Raw genomic sequence first — 19,232 nt, 5'->3', positions numbered from 1 at the left:
ATGGCATTTCCACTGAGGTTTGGGGCAAAACCCTGTAATCAAACATGTTTCTGTGTCTGCAGCTACTTATGAATATTCATATTGAGTGTGAATATCAGTCCAAGTCAGGTTTTGAAACCAACTAAGTTTTGGTGCCAACCTTATGCAAAGTTTTTTTCCTCTACAAAACTTTTCAGAATTGCAGAGGAAAGATTACGGACCTGTGTCCCCAGACGGTTATTGCTGAAAACCCATTCTCTGCCTGCCTCTAAAGAGGCACACTTTTATGTTACTTTCCTAGGCTTTTTTTTACCATTGACTTTGACTTTTTAATTGCACAGTTGATGGATGTTTAGTGTAGAAAACATTGGAAAATCAGAACACTAAGGATTTACATAATCAAACAACCACCAGAAAAAAATCACACTAATCTAGAACCCTGTTGATTTAATCCCCAAATCCCATGATATATTTCCACTTCCTCTAACCAGGGAGCTAACTTTGAAATGTAAGAAAGAGGCACGGGAAGGGCTGGGTCCCTTCTGAACACTGCCTGTGACTTGGCAAAGACTCTGCACTCAAGAGGCATTAACACTTTGCTGAGGAATTCTGGGCAGGCTCTGTGTCTTCCCCTGGCTCTGAAGGAAAGATGGGGAGGAAGTAACAGGTACTCTGGCAAGATAATAATGGAGAATACAATTTAACCACTTAAGACACAAAGCTATATGTTTATTACAGAAAAATTAGTCAACTAATTCAAGATTTCACCCAGGAACGTGTTGCATGGCGAAGAATGATTTAAACTTCAGCTCACACCTTTAAGTGTGTTTAGCTATAAAAGTGTGCAGACCAGTATAGCTTACAAAATATCACAACCTATCTGTGTGAGGACAGATCCTTAAACAGAAGGATGGTTTGAGCTTTGTGATCACCGTCTAGGTGATGGAAAGACTCTTTAACAATACTAGGTAAGCAGAGTCTTTCCTTAACCATTTTATTTAACTTCAGTACAGCTAACTTTTCATTGTCATATGCTAAGGAGCAGGAATGAGACAGATAATCCAAAAATAGAGGAACTGAAAAACTATTTTTAGTTCTGAATTTTTTATGTAGTCAGAAATAGACAAAGACAGAAGGAAAATGTACATAAACAAATGCAGGAACACTTTCATACTTTCCAGCAGTTGCCCCAAATCAGGCTTTGCCTTGGAGAGGGGAAGTACAGGGGGAGGGAAGCCGCTTCCAGCTTTTGCCCAAACTGAGCTTCATGGTTCTGGTGGCTTCCCCACCCCCAGTCACCAAGCCCACCAACCTAAAACAGTCTACCAGCACAGAGGTTAACAAGTCTCTCTCCTTTCTCTTGCCCTAAGAAAACACTATGGATTATTGCTTACTGCTTCAAATAAACATCCCCTCTGGGTTTATGTTCGAGTCTGATACTTTTTTTTTTTTTTTTTTTTTTTTTGCGGTACGCGGGCCTCTCACTGTTGTGGCCTCTCCCGTTGTGGAGCACAGGCTCTGGACGCGCAGGCTCAGCGGCCATGGCTCATGGGCCCAGCCGCTCCGCGGCACGTGGGATCTTCCCGGACCGGGGCACGAACCCGCATCCCCTGCATCAGCAGGCGGACTCTCAACCACTGCGCCAGGGAGGGAAGCCCCCCTGATACTTCTATTTGTTTAGGGTTTATAAGTTCATAGAGATTCTATTTGTGATGTGGCTACCGTCTGAGAACACAACAGGCAGGTGGCATTTAGCTCAGAGCCGCATGGAAACAGGTGCACTGATGTTCCTGACAGTGGTCCCCATAAGGACGGTGAAAGTTCAGCCCAGGGAGCCACTGCAAAAATGTTCAACAAATAATTAAATACACTGTCTATATTTTATGTTGTATATGTAATTATGTCTATAGTTTATATTTTATATGGTAGTATACAATAAATAGTGGTCACCTATGAAATACATTAATTTATACTAAATATGTAAAATAGAACGATAGCTCCCAAATCAGCTAAAAGAAACAATGCTAAAGACTGGTCTTGAGAGCCAAGGAAACAATGGCATTAACTTCACACCAGGATTTGAACTCTGAGGTGTTGCTGAACTTTCTTCCTATGGCTCCAGGCCTTGTCTCCAAAAAATGAGGGCCAGGCTTACAGGATGTGCTATTGACATCTGAATTGGAGCTTCCCCAACAGGGATATCTTTTCAGGTTTTGGTTTTCTCATTCCACAGTTTATATCTGACAGCAGCAACAGGTGTATGGAAAAGGAAACGAGATCCAAAAGGGCAACGGCCATTTCCTTCTTCTGTCTTACGCTCTGGCTCGACAGGCAGCGTGATTACAAGCCCCTGGCATGAGCACTTGGACAGACCACCCCAGCTGTCCTGAAACTTGGCTGCACGTAGCTCTCAGGCAGGTGTTTGGCTCAATGTTTCTGTTCAGACCCAGCCAGGACTCACTGTTAGCAGGAGATCCAAGTACCATATTCCCGAAGAACATTGGGCGGTATTCTGGCACCTATTATGAGCTGGATAAACAGTGGATAACAGTGCCTGCCTCTATTTCACAGGCTAGAGAGGGAAATAAATATCTAACAAGCCCAAAACAAACATAAATTATAAAATGTGATTTGTAAAAGGACTGAAAGAACAACCGAGAGAATGTAATCTGAGCTGGAAAGGGCTAGTAGGGTTTTTCTGAAAAACTAACACTGAACTTAAGCGCTGAAAGACAGGCAACCGACAAGGCATGGAATATAGGAAAGGGAATTCCAGGCAGGGCACGCTGGTCTGCCAGGGACCTTGGCAGGGGTGGAGGGTGGGATGGATCTTTAAACAAACAGAAGGAAGGCCGCCATGAGAGTGGTGTGAAGAGGGGGAGAAAGGTGATAGAAAGGGTCAGGACAGGTACGGAGTTTAGATTTATATAAAATACAGGGGAACACAAACCAGAGTGATATGACCTAATTTAAATTTTAAAAGAAAAATCACTCTGGTTGCTGTGAAGCAAACAGACTGAAGGGAAGTAAATGGAAATGGAACCCAAAAGGAAATTTTGATGATTTAGAAGAGAATGCTATTAGGGGAGATGCGGAGAAGTTAGAGTAATTGAAAAATAGCTTTGTAATCAATTAGAAGTGGGGGTGATAGAGAAAGCAGTATCAAGATCTACTTCCAGGTTTCTGTTTGGACATATAGGTGGATAGAGATGCTACGTCCTGGTGGGAAAACTAGAGGAAGAACAGGATCAGAGGCAGGGGAAGTGTATGGAAGGCCAGGGGAGGGATGGGATCAAGAGTTCGGTTACATCGTGTTCAGCTGGAAATACCTGAGAAATATCTCAGTGGAGATATCAGGTAGGCTACAGGATATGAGTCAGAAGTACAGAATAGGGTTGTGGGCTAAAGACATACATTTAGCAGTCACCAGCATGTACATGTTATTTGAAGCCATGGCTATAAAAGAATGTGAGAACATAAGAGAAGAGAGTTCTCAACAAGAGATGGTAGATGTTAACCAGAAATATTGTGGTGACCATTTCACAATGTATACAAATATCGAATCGTGTTGTACGCCTGAAAATAATATAATATTATATGTTAATTACACCTCAATTTTAAAAAAAAGTAAATGATTCAAAGCATATATCTTAATTCAGACCAATGAAAGCAAGCAGAACTTTTCTGTGGACTTCTGGGGAAGTCTGAGCTTGCTTCAAAAAAAAAAGAAGAAGGTTCAGATCAGAGACACCGTAACAACTGGCTGGATAAAGCAGAGGAAGAAGGAATGGGAACTCGGGTGGAAAAGTCAGAGAGATAAGTAAGAGAAAGAGAAGGAAAACCAGAGGAGTGTGGTACACGAAGGCAAAGGGGTGGGGGAGGGGAAGTGTCAAGGAAAAGAGTTGTCCCTTGTCTTGAATTCTGCTCAGGAGTCTGCTCATAAGAGGGCTGAAAAGCACCCAGTGGGTGGGTTAGGCAGCGCCAGGGCTTTTAGTGGTCTTAACGGGAGCAAATCTGATGGAGTAGTGGAACAAGAATGGGAGGAATGGTGAACTAAGCAGGAGAACACACAGTACACTGAGAAAACTGTTTGAAAAGCTTGGCTATGCTGAAGAGAAACTAGCTAAGGCAGGTGCTGGAAGGAACTTTATTTTTAAATAATAATAATTTTAAAAAATAATAATATTGGCATACTGACAGTACAGGTCCAGTGAAGAGGGAGAGGCTGGGGGGAGTTCGGAACAGAAGGACTGTAGACCTCTAGATGGTGGGACGGTACCCTGGGCACATCCAAAGGGACTGGTATTTGAGGGGAAGAGAGCCTTCCTTAGTTGTGAATATGAGATGCTCTAATTTCTCAGTGAAGTAGGTGGTGAGATCATCTCAGAGCCAGGGGAATGAAAGTGGACTAGAAGTTTGAACAGAGCGAAGGTATGAAATAGCCGTGCTATAAAATGGTAGAATAACTTTATTTGAGAAACAGAGAGATGTTGCCAAGCAGTAATGGGTCTCTATTTGAGTTTGGTTGTCAAGAATATGCAGTAACATCATCCAGCTCAGTCTGCTTTCACTTCCCTCATTCTCCTCTGGAATCCCTCACCCAAAGCCAGTTTTTGCCAGTTTTCATATCATGTGATGACAGACGATAATCCCACCTTCCGAGACCAACTAATCCCCTAACAGCTGCATGAGCTGATTCTATACTTCAAGCCCCCAGCGTCCTCTCTCCTATGCACAGCCTCTATCAAGCCACCAAAACAATAATAGGAAGGATGGAAGTAGCCTCCTCCTTGCTTGTTTCCACTCATGTTCCTGGAGTTCTGACTCTACCTTACTTAGGTCTGGAGAATATAACACAACTGTGCCTGGGAAGTGAGATTTAGCATTGACTCAACTTGCTTCACTTTTGTGTAGAATATGATGCTAATGACAGGTAGACAAATAGAATTTATAGGTCATGTCATATGCGGGCTACACAAAGATAAACAACTACATGGATGGGGAAGGCAGACAGGTTCACAGGGAACCTGAGACCCCATTCCTATGTCCCGTGACCTTTCCAGTATGACATAAATAGTAAAATACTAGTAAGCACCAAAACAAAAACATCTGATGCCTCCAATGAAAGTTTCTTGCTGTATCAGTGCGGAAACTTTGAAAACCATGATCCTCCTGTACAGCAGAACTAGACAAGCAATCCTTCGATATGGTTTTCAGCTTTTAAAGAAAAATATAACTATTACCCAAATGGATTCTTTACTATTTCAAAGTCTAGAGCTGGAAGGCACATACATAAAATTTAATATGAAAAAGATGTGCATTTTAATCTTGATAAGCAGGCAACCAAGATATTGATATGTAGCTTTTAATCTGACTTCAATTTCTGACAATATCTTTTTGAGCTCATTCTCTGGCACCAAGATCAAATGCAAACAAAGAGAAGCCTAAAAAGGAAGCCATACTGAGCAGAAATCCTTTCCACATATTACCACTGGAGTTTACTCAAACTGAATTTCTTTTCTTTTTCTCAGCTTAGTGGAGAACGTGATGAGCAATAAAGGAATGTGTTCAAGCTCACTAGTTTTTCTTTCTCAAATTGGAATTTTAATTTTTAATTTAGGCTTAGTTCAGTTGTAACTAACTCAGAATTTGAGAGGAGAGTAAGTGAAATATTTTCCGCAAAAAACAGACAAGCAGAAAAACAAAAAACCCAACTACCACCCCGAATTCTAAAAACTGCAAGTAATTCTTCATACTCCCTAGGAGGTATCGGCTAACATTCAGGTTGTGGCCTGAAATGTGTAAGCGTTTCAAAAATATTCTTTTCCAAAATAAGTGTCAGCTGTGTTTCACAGTTTTCACTCAGCAGTGTGTGAGGATCCCCTGAAAACTGCAGCGCATTTGTCAAAGAGCAGTGCACTTGCATTGAAGCCAATGGCAAGGCGAGACAGATGAAATGCATGGTTCCCATACATCGTTTTAATAAACAGAAAAATGAAAAGAAATGAGGCAACCATATTTGAATATGTTTAAGCCACCCTTACAGGGCAATGCTGGAAAGAAGTTCCAAAGTACTAAAATGATTCTTTAAAAACAAAGCAGGATCAGAAGAGCAGAAAGCCTGATTGGAAAAAAGCAATTCACTCAGCTCAAGCAGAAAAGGCTGCCATGAATACTGGCTCAAAAACTAAACAGGCTCTACTATCTTAGCATCAGCTGTTCTGCACCTGACAGTTCTTAATTTGCAACTACTTACCTCATCTTAAGACTTTTTTCCAGTGCCGCTGTCTCCAGGAACATGACACACAAATCCAAAACCATGGCGATTCATACAACATTTAAATTCAATCAAATGGAAGCACCATTTTGCCCATAAAATTTGTATCAAATATAATTTTCTTTTACCTTGGTCTTTTCACCAACAATGTTCTTTTCCAGTTCTGCTATTTTCCGGTTTAGATGATCCAAAATCTCCTTCTCTTTCATAAGTTCAGCTGTTTCTGATTTTTGTTCTCCATCCAAGAGAGCACATTCCATATCCAACTGAGGACACAAAACAAAGCTCAGAGGTGTTTCACCTTCAGAGAAGTTTTCAGCTGCCCCCTTTAGAGGTGTATTTTTAACAGCTACAAATTGCAAAAAGTATTACCATTATCAGTCAGATTATGGAGCCCAGAAAACACTCCAGAGAACCCATGTGAGACTCAGGATTCCTATATGAGAAAGTGGAGAGGCCAGAATATATTTGCTAAGAACACTAGTTATCTTCTCATTTAATTTTTCTATGATAACCCCTTTTCTGCTTACTTCTCAAGGATATTTTGCCTACTCGCTTAGATTCAAGCTCAAGTGTGAACCATCTTGGGAGCAGCCACATCTCTGTTTGTCCCTAGAGCATGGGAAATGAAAATTATACTCGGCCCAGCACGCAAGCGCTGCATTCCTAGCAATGCCAGCAGGAGGGGCTCCCCAGGGTCTATGCATGAGATGACAGGTGAGCAGTCCCCTTCCACACATGGGCTGACTGCATCATCCGTGAGTACAGACATGCAGATCCTTCTTAGGCAGAGTTAGCTGCTTCTTCTCATTCCATGGAGGTATTAAAAAATTGCCCCTTTCTTTAATTATGTAAATCCCCCCATAGTGCCAAGATGATACCCAACTCATACTTAACATGCTCAGAAAATGTCTGTTGGATTTGAACTTAAACGTCTAAATACATGGTACCTCAGCTGACAGATCTTGAAGCAGCTCAGAAAGCATATACTAGTTAAGACAAAGTCGGTTATATATGACGCACATTAAAAATGGCTTCATATGTTCACCTCATTGGATGAAAAAAAAAACCCAGAAAGAAGAAAGAAACATTAAAAAAGGCATTTCTACCCCACATACGTACCCATTTTACACAGCTACAAATTGCTCATGTTGACCTCTATGTATTCTGCCCCCCAAGGCCTGTGCCCTAATAGGCATTGATATATTTAAGCTAAAGGAAAGAAAGAAAAATGAGACAGGGTAATAAGTGAACTTGTGGTTTATACCTCTCTGGAAGATTCCTCCATCTGGTCATTTATATCTTTGATTTTTTGTTCAAGTTCCTCGAGGTTGTTCAGAATTGCTATCCGGGACTCTTCCATCACAGTCAATTCCTGAATCCTTTGTTCTTCACTTATACCCTCTGGGGTCTGTGATTAATCAACACAGAAAAGGGCTAGTCACACTTCAATTCCAGAATTTCCCAGTTAATAAACCAGTCACAAGTCTAGCGTTTCACAGTCTGTGTCTATTTGGATTCTATAATAAAAGCATCCTTGTGATTGTTTATTTGGAACTCTGCATTTTCCCATAGACCCTCAGTACATAGGGGCTTAGTTTAGCTCCTACAAACCAACTTCAGTGTACAAATTCGCGTCCTTTTAAAGCCGAAATAACTAAAAGGTTATACAGAGGAGGAAGTTGTGGTCCACAGAGATTGTCAGGACTTCTCTCAGGTTATAGACAAAGTTCAGCAGAGCAGAGAACTAGAATCTGGACTAGACTTTCAACAACCTCCTCAGGGATGTCTCTTGGGCACGCTGCTACCTTCTTCATAAGCTCCATACTCTCTCCCGTCTCCAAGTGAGTACATCTCCTACCACAGTCTCTAGAATCTCTGTTGGGTCCCACTGCTAGGGTTATCTGCAAATGAGCAAGCACTCTTATTTATTTCCTTTCCAACACAAGGTGGAGAAGAGGGACATGGCATTTGGCCTCACCTCACTGAAATGTTTCCCAAAGTTAATAACCAGGACAACACAAGGCTTTATTACTTTAGTGACCCCCCCAAATGATTTAAAGCTACACACTTAATATTAATTCATGTTTCAGTTTTTGCATTAGCACACTACTTATCGGTCTTTATCCTATGTAATGATTAAGACACTAACTGGGCCAATGCACTTTTGTGACATGAAATAGGATACTAGCCATTATTCATAAAATTATTTCATGGAAAAACTGAGATCCTTAACAAGGAATGAGAAAGTCAGGAAAGAAATTAAGTGAGAGAGGGCATACTTATACCCCGAACAAAGTTATGACAAATGCCCGGGAAAGAAAGGAACATTTAGATGATACACACAGCCAAAATATGACTACCAATTATTTTAAGAAGAGAATACAGTGAATTGAAAACAGCTTCTTCTCTTAAGAATTTCAGGCTAGTCGTTTTGGATATCACCTCGTGGAGACCAGTCTTTCTGTAAGTGAAGGGGCACCCGTATTGGTATATTATTTATTTAATTTTATCTCTCTTTGAAAAAGAAGTAATTTCTTTACACCAGTAAGTCAATAATTATATAATTTCACAATTGGAAATTGGAAACAGCAGCCTAGTTAAGTAAATTATTGAACATTACTCACTAACCACTGAAAAGAATATTCAAATTAACTAAAGAAACCATTAACATTTTGTGTTCCTTACTAAGTTCATTTAGTGTTTAACAATCCTAAAGATTACTGTAACACGATAGGCATCATGTTGGGTTCTTTATTCTTCATTCATATTCTTTATTCTTTACCCTACTTCGCTGCTCCTGAAGATTAAACCATTGAGAAGTCAAGTATCTCAGGTTGACTAGAACAAAGGTATGCAGGCCTTCCAAGCCTTGACATTTAGCTTTTGTTTGTTTTTTTGTTTGTTTGTTTGTTGACATTTAGCTTTTAAATTGTCATCTGAATTCCAATATCTTATGAACTAGTAAAACAACTGCTGACCTTTCTTCACATACAATGAATCTCATTGTCCTAATGCTTGGGTGCCTGTTTTAGGGCATGAGGAATGCCTACAACAGTGAATGGCATTCCTAAATCACTGACAAGTAATCCTAGCAGGAAAGCTTCAAGAAGGCCAGTATCCTGTCCGGTCAACATTTCATACTAGGTTTCAACTTCCAGCATGGTTTAAAAATATTCCTCTCATTGGTGGAAGCAAAGCATCAAAAGAAAACAAAAACTGAACGATCTGCAAAACTATAAAGATAGATAATAGTGGCAATTATAAGTATCTGTACAGCTCAAAGTTTCTAGAAAATTTATCACAATAGGTATGTTTAATAATAAACAACCTGAGAGTCTGTAGCAATAAATGTTATCTAGGTAATGACTGTTTTTTATTGTTAAGTTGTTTATAAAAAGCAAAATCTTCAAGAGGCATTCTAAACTCTGGTTTGTAATAGACTGGGATGAGGATACTGTAATATCATTTATATCCAAACAAAAAAACAATAGAGAGCCAAGGGTGTAGTAGCCACTGAATAGCTTTAGTTTATGGTGACAGAGAAAAGTGAAATTTTGATCTATCCGGGTTTTTTTTTTTTTTTTAATAGTAATGTATAGGGTACTACTGAGAGTGACGTGTTTTAATGAAAGCACATATATGTGCATCCCCAAATATTCTGTCTTTGAGGTAACTTGATACACACATACACAGAAAGGGGAGACAGTAGGGACAAGACAGTTTGCATCAACCTTTTTTCTTTTTCTTTGCAGATTTCTTCTTAGAAACCTCTTGCGACCAGAGAAGTTTACGAGTGTGAGGGCTTTCCACTGCAGACAGAATGATTACTCAAGAAGAGAAGAGTGGAAAAGTTTTCATCACAAGGGAAAAAAACATTTTTTGGCAAATACATGAGGTGATGGATGTTAACTAAATTTATTGCAGTAATCATTTTGCAAAATATGTAAGTCAAGTCATTAGGTTGTATCCCTTAAATTTATACACTGCTGTATGTCAATTATATCTCAGTAAAACTGCAAGGGAAAAAAAAAGAGAAGAGTGAGCTATTCTAGGCTTTCACCTCAGGTGGTGGTAGACAGGTTCACAAAAGCCAATTAAAATGAGCGTATTTCCAAGGTCATCTACATCTTTAAGTCTTAGGTAAAACAAAGTCTAGAATGGTAAATCTCAGGCTTCCTAAATATCATTAACATCTTTGTTTCATTAAACCAGCTCAGAGTGTTTTTCACATTCCTCTCTTCTCCATTAATCCTATGAACACTGTACTTTGTTAAGTAACTAATCCAGTGAGCAGATTACTCAAAGAGGAAGAGCATCTAAAACAAATAATCAGGACTTCTTTTTCTTTTTTAAGATTCTTCCGTCTTCTGTCTCGAGGTAACATATGTCTGTCTTCAAAGAGTAATAAATGAAAAACCCATTGCCTCTCAGCTGCACTCTGTCTAAGCTGCCGTGTGGTACCCAGAGGTGCCCTTGATGTTCCCTGTGTCTAAAGGAGGCACAGTCTTCTATTGCATGCCACAGGGGAGCTGCTCCAAGCTTCAAAGGCCTCCTATTTCACAAAAGCATACTGGAGCAATGAAAAACATCTGTCATGATCCACTCATTTACACCCAACAGCTTTCTTGTCAAAGCCCTCTTCAGGAGGAAACCTATTTCCCAAAAGTTAGATCTTAGAGCACACAGCTCACCACTTCAGCAAAAATCTGGTAGATCTCTGTGAAGGAAGAAAGGGAAAGAATTTAACACAAAAAGGCAGTGCAGGAAGCCCAATAGCTGATGACAACAGCTCAAATGTTCAAATGATGGGTCATTTACTTTGCCTGAAACCAACAACTTTTGATTTCTACCCCAGATCCTAGTTTCTAACAGTTGCAACTTTCTGGCAAGAGGGACAGATGTCCTATCAGAATTACTCTCCCTTGAGAATAAGTAAGGTAAACCTGGTCATTAGAAGAAAGAAGAATTGAACAGTCCAGAGTCCTGATGAATACAATGGGAGAACTCCATAGGTAGATAAGGATTTCTGACTAGGAACATTCAGTCAGAAAGCCCTGTTGCAGCCAAACAAACAAAAATAGAACCAAAGACACAAATCTCCCTGAATAGTACTCCCTGTGATAAACTACCTGCAGAATTTAGTATGATAACATCTTTCTCTTAAAGAATCAGTATGTGTCCTCTTATAACAAAAATCTAATTAATGTACCTTTTAAAATTTTTGGCTCTTCGGGCATGACTGCCAAGAAATTTAATGGTCAGTGTTACTTAAATAAATTAATAAATCTAATTTATCTTTCAATAAATAAATTCTTGTGACTATGGTACCTGCTTTTTCTCTTATTTACTGTTTTTGGTGTTCAGACTTTATTCTAATAAAATTGATGTCTTTTATTATAAGGTCTCTTAAGTCCTTTCTAGAAAACGGGTAGGGGAATAATTTCTTTTTATTTCATAGAAAAAAACTTTCTTAACCTGTGTGAAAAATATAGCACCAAAAGATCTTCCCTGAACTCCTTTTAAGAAATCCTCAAATTTGGAAGACACTTTTAGATCAGCAAACAACTGGAAAACTAAGCAATGATTATGACTACATATAAATGTCCTATACATTGAAAAAAAATCATTAATAAAGCCAAGGGGAAGACAAATCATGATAAAAGACTAATTTCCTTACCACAAATAGCTCCTACTACTGAATAAAAACAAGACAAAACATTTTTAAAAAATGGGTGAAGAGGAAGACAAGGGAGATCAAGATGGCAGAGCAGGAGGACGCTGAGCTCACCTCCCTGATGAGCACATCAAGAATACTTCTAGTGGGAAGACATGGAGTTCGCATCTCCCCACAACTAGGGGGCCTGCCAGTTGCTGGTGGAGGACCTCAACGCCCAAGGAGATGGGAGGAACACCTGAGCGACTGGGTAGGACATGGGGGGAATGAGGGGGGAGGAGAAGTGGAGGCTGGACAGGACCGGTGCCCCTGAGGGGTGGCTGGGAGGGGGGACAGGTTCCCACTCCTGGAGGGACCCTCAGGGGCTTGGAGGACCAGGGGGAGCACACCTAGCGTTTCCCCAGCCCAGTCGGGCCCCAGGAAGCCTGCGAGGCTCTCGGGCCAGGTCCTCCGCCTTCTGAGGCCCCCTCCGGGCTGCGTTGGTCCTAGTGGGGTAGGAGGGAAGTGGGGGGAGAAGAGGAGAGGTGGATGGGAGGGGGCCTCAGGGATCAGAGGACCAAGGGAGGCACACAAGGCATTTCCCCCACCCTCTCAGCCTCAGGAAGCCTGTTGGGCTCCCAGTCCTGGTCCTCTATTCTCCGAGGCCCCCTCCAGCCTTGTGGGCCCTAGGGCCGTGGGAGGGAGGGAGGAGGAGAGGCGGTCGGGGAGGGGCCCTCTGGGATCAGGAGGATCAGGGGAGGCACGGAGAGCATTTCCCCCACCCTCTCAGCCTCAGGAAGCCTGTTGGGGTTCCAGGTCTGGTCCCCTGCCTTCTGGGGTCCCTTCCTACCATGTGACTCCTAGGAGCATAGGAGGGAGAGGGAGAAAAAGAGACGCCAATGGGGAGGGGCCCTCCGGGATTGGAAGATGAGGGGGGAATGTGCCTAGTGTTATCCCTGCCTACTCGGGCTCAGTGAGCCTGCTGTGGTCCTGGACCTGGTCTTACAACCTCCAAGGCCAGAGGCACCCCTGGGCCCCTCCTCTGAGCCTAAGCCCCACCCCTCCCCAGGGCCTTTTCGGGCCCTGTGGGTCTTAAGCATATGCCCCGCCCACTGCCTAAACCTCGACCCCCACAGCTAAGGCCTTTTCCGGCTTTTTTTTTTCTCCTCTTTTTTACTATTGTGCTCTGTTTTACATTCAGGTTGTTGTTTCATCTATATTTTTATTTTTTCATTCTTCCTAACATACTTGTTACTTTTCTAACCTTATTTTACTTTTTATTCTTTGTTATTGTTCTCCTTTTTTTCCTTGTTCTTTTTTTTTTTCCTGCCCCACACAGTTTGTGGGATCTTGGTTCATGAGCCGGGGGTAGGGCCAGAGCTCCAGCAGTGGGAGCACCGAGTACAAACCACTGGACTAACAGAGAACCTCAGACCCCAGGGAATATTCATCTGAGTGAGGTCTCCCAGAGGTCCTCATCTTGGCACCAAGTCCCAGTTCTACCTAACAGCCTACAAACTCAGTGCTGGAAGCCTCAGGCCAAACAACCAGTAAGACAGGAACACAATCCTATCCCTCAAAAAAACAAAAAAATGAGACGACAAAAAAAATATGCCACAGATGAAGGAGCAAAGTAAAAACCTAAAAGACCAAATAAATGAAGAGAAAATAGGCAACCTACCTGAAAAAGAATTCAGAGCAATGATAGTAAAGATGATCCAGAATCTCATAAATAGAATGGAGGCACGGATTGAGAAAATATAAGAAATGTTTCACAAAGATCTAGAGAAATAAAGAGCAAACAAAGAGTGATGAATACAATAACTGAAATGAAAAATACACTAGAAGGAATCAATAACAGAATAACTGAGGCAGAAAAACGAATAATTAAACTGGAAGACAAACTGCTGGAAATAACTGCGGAGGAGCAGAATAAAGAAAGAATGAAAAGAATTTAAGACAATCTCAGAGAACTCTGGGACAACACTAAATGTGCCAACATTCGAATTATAGGGTCCCAGAAGAAGAAGAGAAAAAGAAAGGGTCTGAGAAAATATTTGAAGAGATTACAGCGGAAAACTTCCGTAACATGGGAAAGGAAATAGTCAATCAAGTCCAGGAAGCACAGAGAGTCCCATATAGGATAAACCCTAGGAGAAATACATCAAGACACATATTAATCAAACAAAAAAAAATTAAACTCAAAGAAAAAATATTAAAAGCATCAAGGGAAAAGCAAAAAATAACATACAAAGGAATCCTCATGAGGTTATCAGCTGATTTTTCAGCAGAAACTCTTCAGGCCAGAAGGAAGTGGCAGGATATACTTTAAGTGATGAAAGAGAAAAACCTACAAATGACTCTACCCAGCAAAGATCTCATTCAGATTCGATGGAAAAATCAAAAGCTTTTCAGACAAGCAAAAGCTAAGAGAATTCAGCACCACAAAATCAGCTTTACACCAAATGCTAAAGGAACTTCTCTAGGCAGGAAACACAAGAGGAGAAAAAGACCCACAAAAATAAACCCAAAACAATTAAGAAAATGGTAATAGGAACATACTATCGATAATAACCTTGAATGTAAATGGATTAAATGCTCCAAACAAAAGACACAGACTGGATGAATGGATACAAAAACAAGACCCATATATATGCTGTCTACAAGAGACCCACTTCAGACCTAGGGACACTTATAGACTGAAAGTGAGGGGATGGAAATAGATATTCCATGCAAATGGAAATCAAAAGAAAGCTGGAGTAGCAATTCTCATATCAAACAAAATAGACTTTAAAATAAAGACTATTACAAGAGACAAAGAAGGACACTACTTAATGATCAAGGGATCTATCCAAGAAGAAGACATAACAATTATATATATTTATGTACCCAACATAGGAGCACCTCAATACATAAGGCAAATACTAACAGCCATAAAAGGATAAATCGACAGTAACACAATAATAGTAGGGGACTTTAATACCTCACTTACACCAATGGACAGATCATCCAAACAGAAAATGAATAAGGAAACACAAGCTTTAAAGACACAATAGACCAGATAGAGTTAATCGATATTTATAGGACACTCCATCCAAAAACAACAGAATACACTTTCTTCTCAAGTGCACATGGAACATACTCAAGGATAGATCACATCTTGGGTCACAAATCAAGCCTCGGAAAATTTAAGAAAATTGAAATCATATCAAGCATCTTTTCTGACCACAATGCTATGAGGTTGGAAATCAATTACAGGAAAAAAACTGTAAAAAACACAAATACATGGAGGCTAACAGTGCGCTACTAAATAACCAAGAGATCACTGAAGAAATCAAAGACGACATTAAAAAATACATAGAAACAAATGACAACAAAAACATGATGACCCAAAACCTATGTGACGCAGCAAAAGCAGTTCTAAGAGGGAAGTTTATAGCCATTCAATCTCACTTTAAGAAGCAAGAAAAATCTCAAATAAACAATCTAACCTTACACCTAAAGCAACTAGAGAAAGAAGAACAAAGAAAACCCAAAGTCAGTAGAAGGCAAGAAATCATAAAGATCAAAACAGAAATAAATGAAATAGAAACAAAGAAAACAATAGCAAAGATCAATAAAACTAAAAGTTGGTTCTTTGAGAAGATAAACAAAATTGATAAACCTTTAGCCAGACACATCAAGAAAAAAAGGGAGAGGACTCAAATCAATAAAATTAGAAATGAAAAGGGAGAAATCACAACTGACACTGCAGAAATACAAAGGATTACAAGAGACTACTACAAACAACTCTATGCCAATAAAATGGACAACCACAAAGAAAAGGACAAACTCTTGGAAAGGTACAATTTTCGAAGACAGAACCTGGAAGAATTAGAAAATATAAACAGGCCTATCACAAGTAATGAAATTGCAACTGTAACTAAAAATCTCCCAACAAACAAAAGTCCAGGACCAGATAGCTTCACAGGCAAATTCCATCACACATTTAGAGAAGAGCTAACACCTATCCTTCTCAAACTCTTCCAAAAAATTGCTGAGGGAGGAACACTCCCAAATTCGTTCTATGAGGCCACCATCACTCATACCAAAACCAGACAAAGGTATCACACAAAAAGAAAATTACAGACCAATATCACTGATGAACATAGATGCAAAAATCCTGAACAAAATACTACCAAACAGAATCCAACAACACATTGAAAGGATCATACACCATGATCAAGTGAGATTTATCCCAGGAATGCAAGGATTCTTCAATATACACAAATCAATCAGCGTGAAACACCATATTAACAAATTTAGGAATAAAAACCATATGATCGTCTCAATAGATTCAGAAAAAGCTTTTGACAAAATTCAACACCGCTTTATGATAAAAACTCTCCAGAAAATGGGCATAGAGGGAACCTACCTCAACATAATAAAAGCCATATATGACAAACCCAAAGCAAACATCATTCTCAATGGTTAAAAACTGAAAGCATTTCCATTAAGATCAGGAACAAGACAAGGATGGCCACTCTCGCCACTCTTATTCAACATAGTTTTGGAAGTCTTAGCCATGGCAATCAGAGAAGAAAAAGAACTAAAAGGAATACAAACTGGAAAAGAAGTAAAACTGTCACTGTTTGCAGATGACATGATACTATACGTAGAAAATCATAAAGATGCCACTAGAAAACTACTAGAACTAATCAATGAATTTGGTAAAGTTGCAGGAAACAAAATTAATGCACAGAAATCTCTGGCATTCCTATACACTAACAACGAAAAAACAGAAAGACAAATTAAGGAAACAATCCTATTTACCATCTCAACAAAAAGCATAAAATACCTAGGAATAAACCTATCTAAGGAGGCAAAAGAACTGTACTCAGAAAACTATAAAACACTGATGAAAGAAATCAAAGATGATATAAACAGATGGAGATATATACCATGTTCTTGGATTGGAAGAATCAACATTGGGAAAATGACTACACTACCCAAAGCAATCTACATATTCAATGCAATACCAATCAAAAAACCAATGGCATTCTTCACAGAATTAGAACAAAAAGCGTTACAATTTGTATGGAAACACAAAAGACCCCGAATAGCCAAAGCAGTCTTGAGAAAGAAAAATGCAGCTGGAGGAATCAGGCTCCCTGACTTCAAACTATATTACAAAGCTACAGTAATTAATGCAGTATGGTATCGGCACAGAAACAGAAATATAGATCAATGGTACAGGATAGAAAGCCCAGAGATAAAGCCACACAAATATGGTCACCTAATTTACGACAAAGGAGGCAAGAACATACAATGGAGAAAAACAGCCTCTTCAGTAAGTGGTGCTTGGAAAACTGGACAGCTACGTGTAAAAGAATGAAATTAGAACACTGCCTAATACCATACACAAAAATAAACTCCAAATGGATTAAAGACCTAAATGTAAGACCAGACACTATAAAACCCTTAGCAGAAAACATAGGAAGAACACTCTGACATAAACCACAGCAGGATCTTTTTTGACCCACCTCCTAGAGTAATGAAAATAAAACAAAAATAAACAAATGGGACCTAATGAAACTTAAAAGCTTTTGCACAGCAAAGGAAACCATAAACAAGACGAAAAGACAACCCTCAGAATGGGAGAAAATATTTGCAAATGAAGCAATGGACAAAGGATTAATCTCCAAAATATACAAACAACTCATGGAGCTCAATATCAAAAAAACAAACAACCTAATTAAAAAATAGACATTTCACCAAAAAAAGATATACAGATGGCCAAGAGGCATATGAAAAGATGCTCAACATCACTAATTATCAGAGAAATGCAAATTGAAACTACAGTGAGGTATCAACTCACACTGGTTAGAATGGGCATCATCAGAAAATCTACAAACAATAAATGCTGGAGAGGGTATGGAGTAAAGTGAACCCTTTTGCACTGTTGGTGGGAATGTAAATTGAAACAGCCACTATGGAGAACAGTATGGAAGTTCCTTAAAAAACTAAAAATAGAACTACCACATGACCCAGCAATCCCACTACTGGGCATATACCCTGAAAAAGCTAATTCAAAAGGATACATGTACCCCAATGTTCATTGCAGCACTATTTACAATAGTCAGGACATGGAAACAACCTAAATGTCCAACAATAGATGAATGGATAAAGAAAATGTGGTACATATACACAATGGAATATTACTCAGCCATGAAAAGGAACAAAACTGGGTCATTTATAGAGACGTGGTGGATCTAGAGTCTGTCATACAGAGTGAAGTAAGCCAGAAAGAGAATAACAAATATCGTATATTAACGCATATATGTGGAATCTAGAAAAATGGTACTGATGAACCTATTTGCAGGGCAGGAATAGAGACGTAGATGTAGAGAATGGACATATGGACACAGAAGGGGACGGGGAGGGTGGGACAAACTGGGAGATTAGGTTTGACATAAATACACTACCATGTGTAAAATAGCTAGCTAGTGGGAACCTGCTGTATAGAGTGGGGAGCTCAGCTTGGTGCTCTGTGATGACCTAGATGGGTGGGATGGAGGGATGGGAGGGAGGTCCAAGAGGGAGGGGATGTAGGTATGCACATAGCTGATTCGCTTCATTGTGCGGCAGAAACTGACACAACACTGCAAAGTAATTTTACTCCAATAAAAAAAAAAGAATACATCTAAATATGGAGCTACTCTTGCCGGACACAAACAGGAGTCTGCAAGAAAGGCTCTTCTACAAACAAGGCTGTAAAGATCCACATGGCGTCGGGTAGGAAGAGAGGAGAAGCAAACAGCAAGACCCACACATTTAGCAGGACACAGAGGAGAAGGGAGATATGATGGGCTCAGAGATCCTCCCTGCAGAGTTAGGGGTTTGAACCACCTTTGGGCACACCAGCCCTGGGGTCCAACACAAGGAAGACAAGTCCCCTTAGCTGGTTTGAAGACCAGTGGGACTTAGAGGAGGGTTGTAAGAAGCCGAGACTCTACTCATGAAGAGCAGGTGCACATGCTTGCCTACTCTAGGGAACAAGGGGGAGGAAGCAGATTTAAAACTGTGTGGGGTTCTGGCTGGTTTCCCACAACTACTCCTGTCTGCAGCAAGTGCCTGACCCAGCTGCTCTTGCTCCTGTGCAGCTCTCTACTAGGATGGAGGTGCTTTAGGGGGTGGGGGGGAGTGCACACTTAGAGGAAATGAACCAGCTTGGACCCGACCCTCAGGGCTTCTGTTCCATCACGTTGAGCTCTGATCACACCCAGATAGGGCTGTGACTGCCACCGAGCATAAGAGAAGCCGGCTTGCACCTGGCTCCGG

At 40.3% G+C, this 19,232-nt stretch overlaps 1 protein-coding gene across 9 annotated transcripts in view; it reads right to left on the bottom strand.

The window, feature by feature from the left end:
* PHLDB2 (pleckstrin homology like domain family B member 2) overlaps positions 1-19,232 on the bottom strand; it is a 246,037-nt gene that overhangs the window by 46,984 nt on the left and 179,821 nt on the right. For all 9 annotated transcript variants that reach the window (XM_029215012.1, XM_029215017.1, XM_029215008.1 and 6 more), the window contains 2 exons: positions 7,524-7,667; positions 6,385-6,522 (listed from right to left, as the gene is read on the bottom strand). In XM_029215012.1, coding sequence (XP_029070845.1) covers positions 6,385-6,522; positions 7,524-7,667 — 282 coding nt within the window. The remainder of the gene's footprint in view (positions 1-6,384; positions 6,523-7,523; positions 7,668-19,232) is intronic.

The sequence above is a fragment of the Monodon monoceros genome, unplaced genomic scaffold (genome assembly GCF_005190385.1).
Source record: "Monodon monoceros isolate NGI ecotype Baffin Bay Population unplaced genomic scaffold, NGI_Narwhal_1 Super_Scaffold_11, whole genome shotgun sequence".
NCBI lineage: Eukaryota > Metazoa > Chordata > Mammalia > Artiodactyla > Monodontidae > Monodon > Monodon monoceros.
This window is presented reverse-complemented; position numbering and strand designations above follow the sequence as displayed.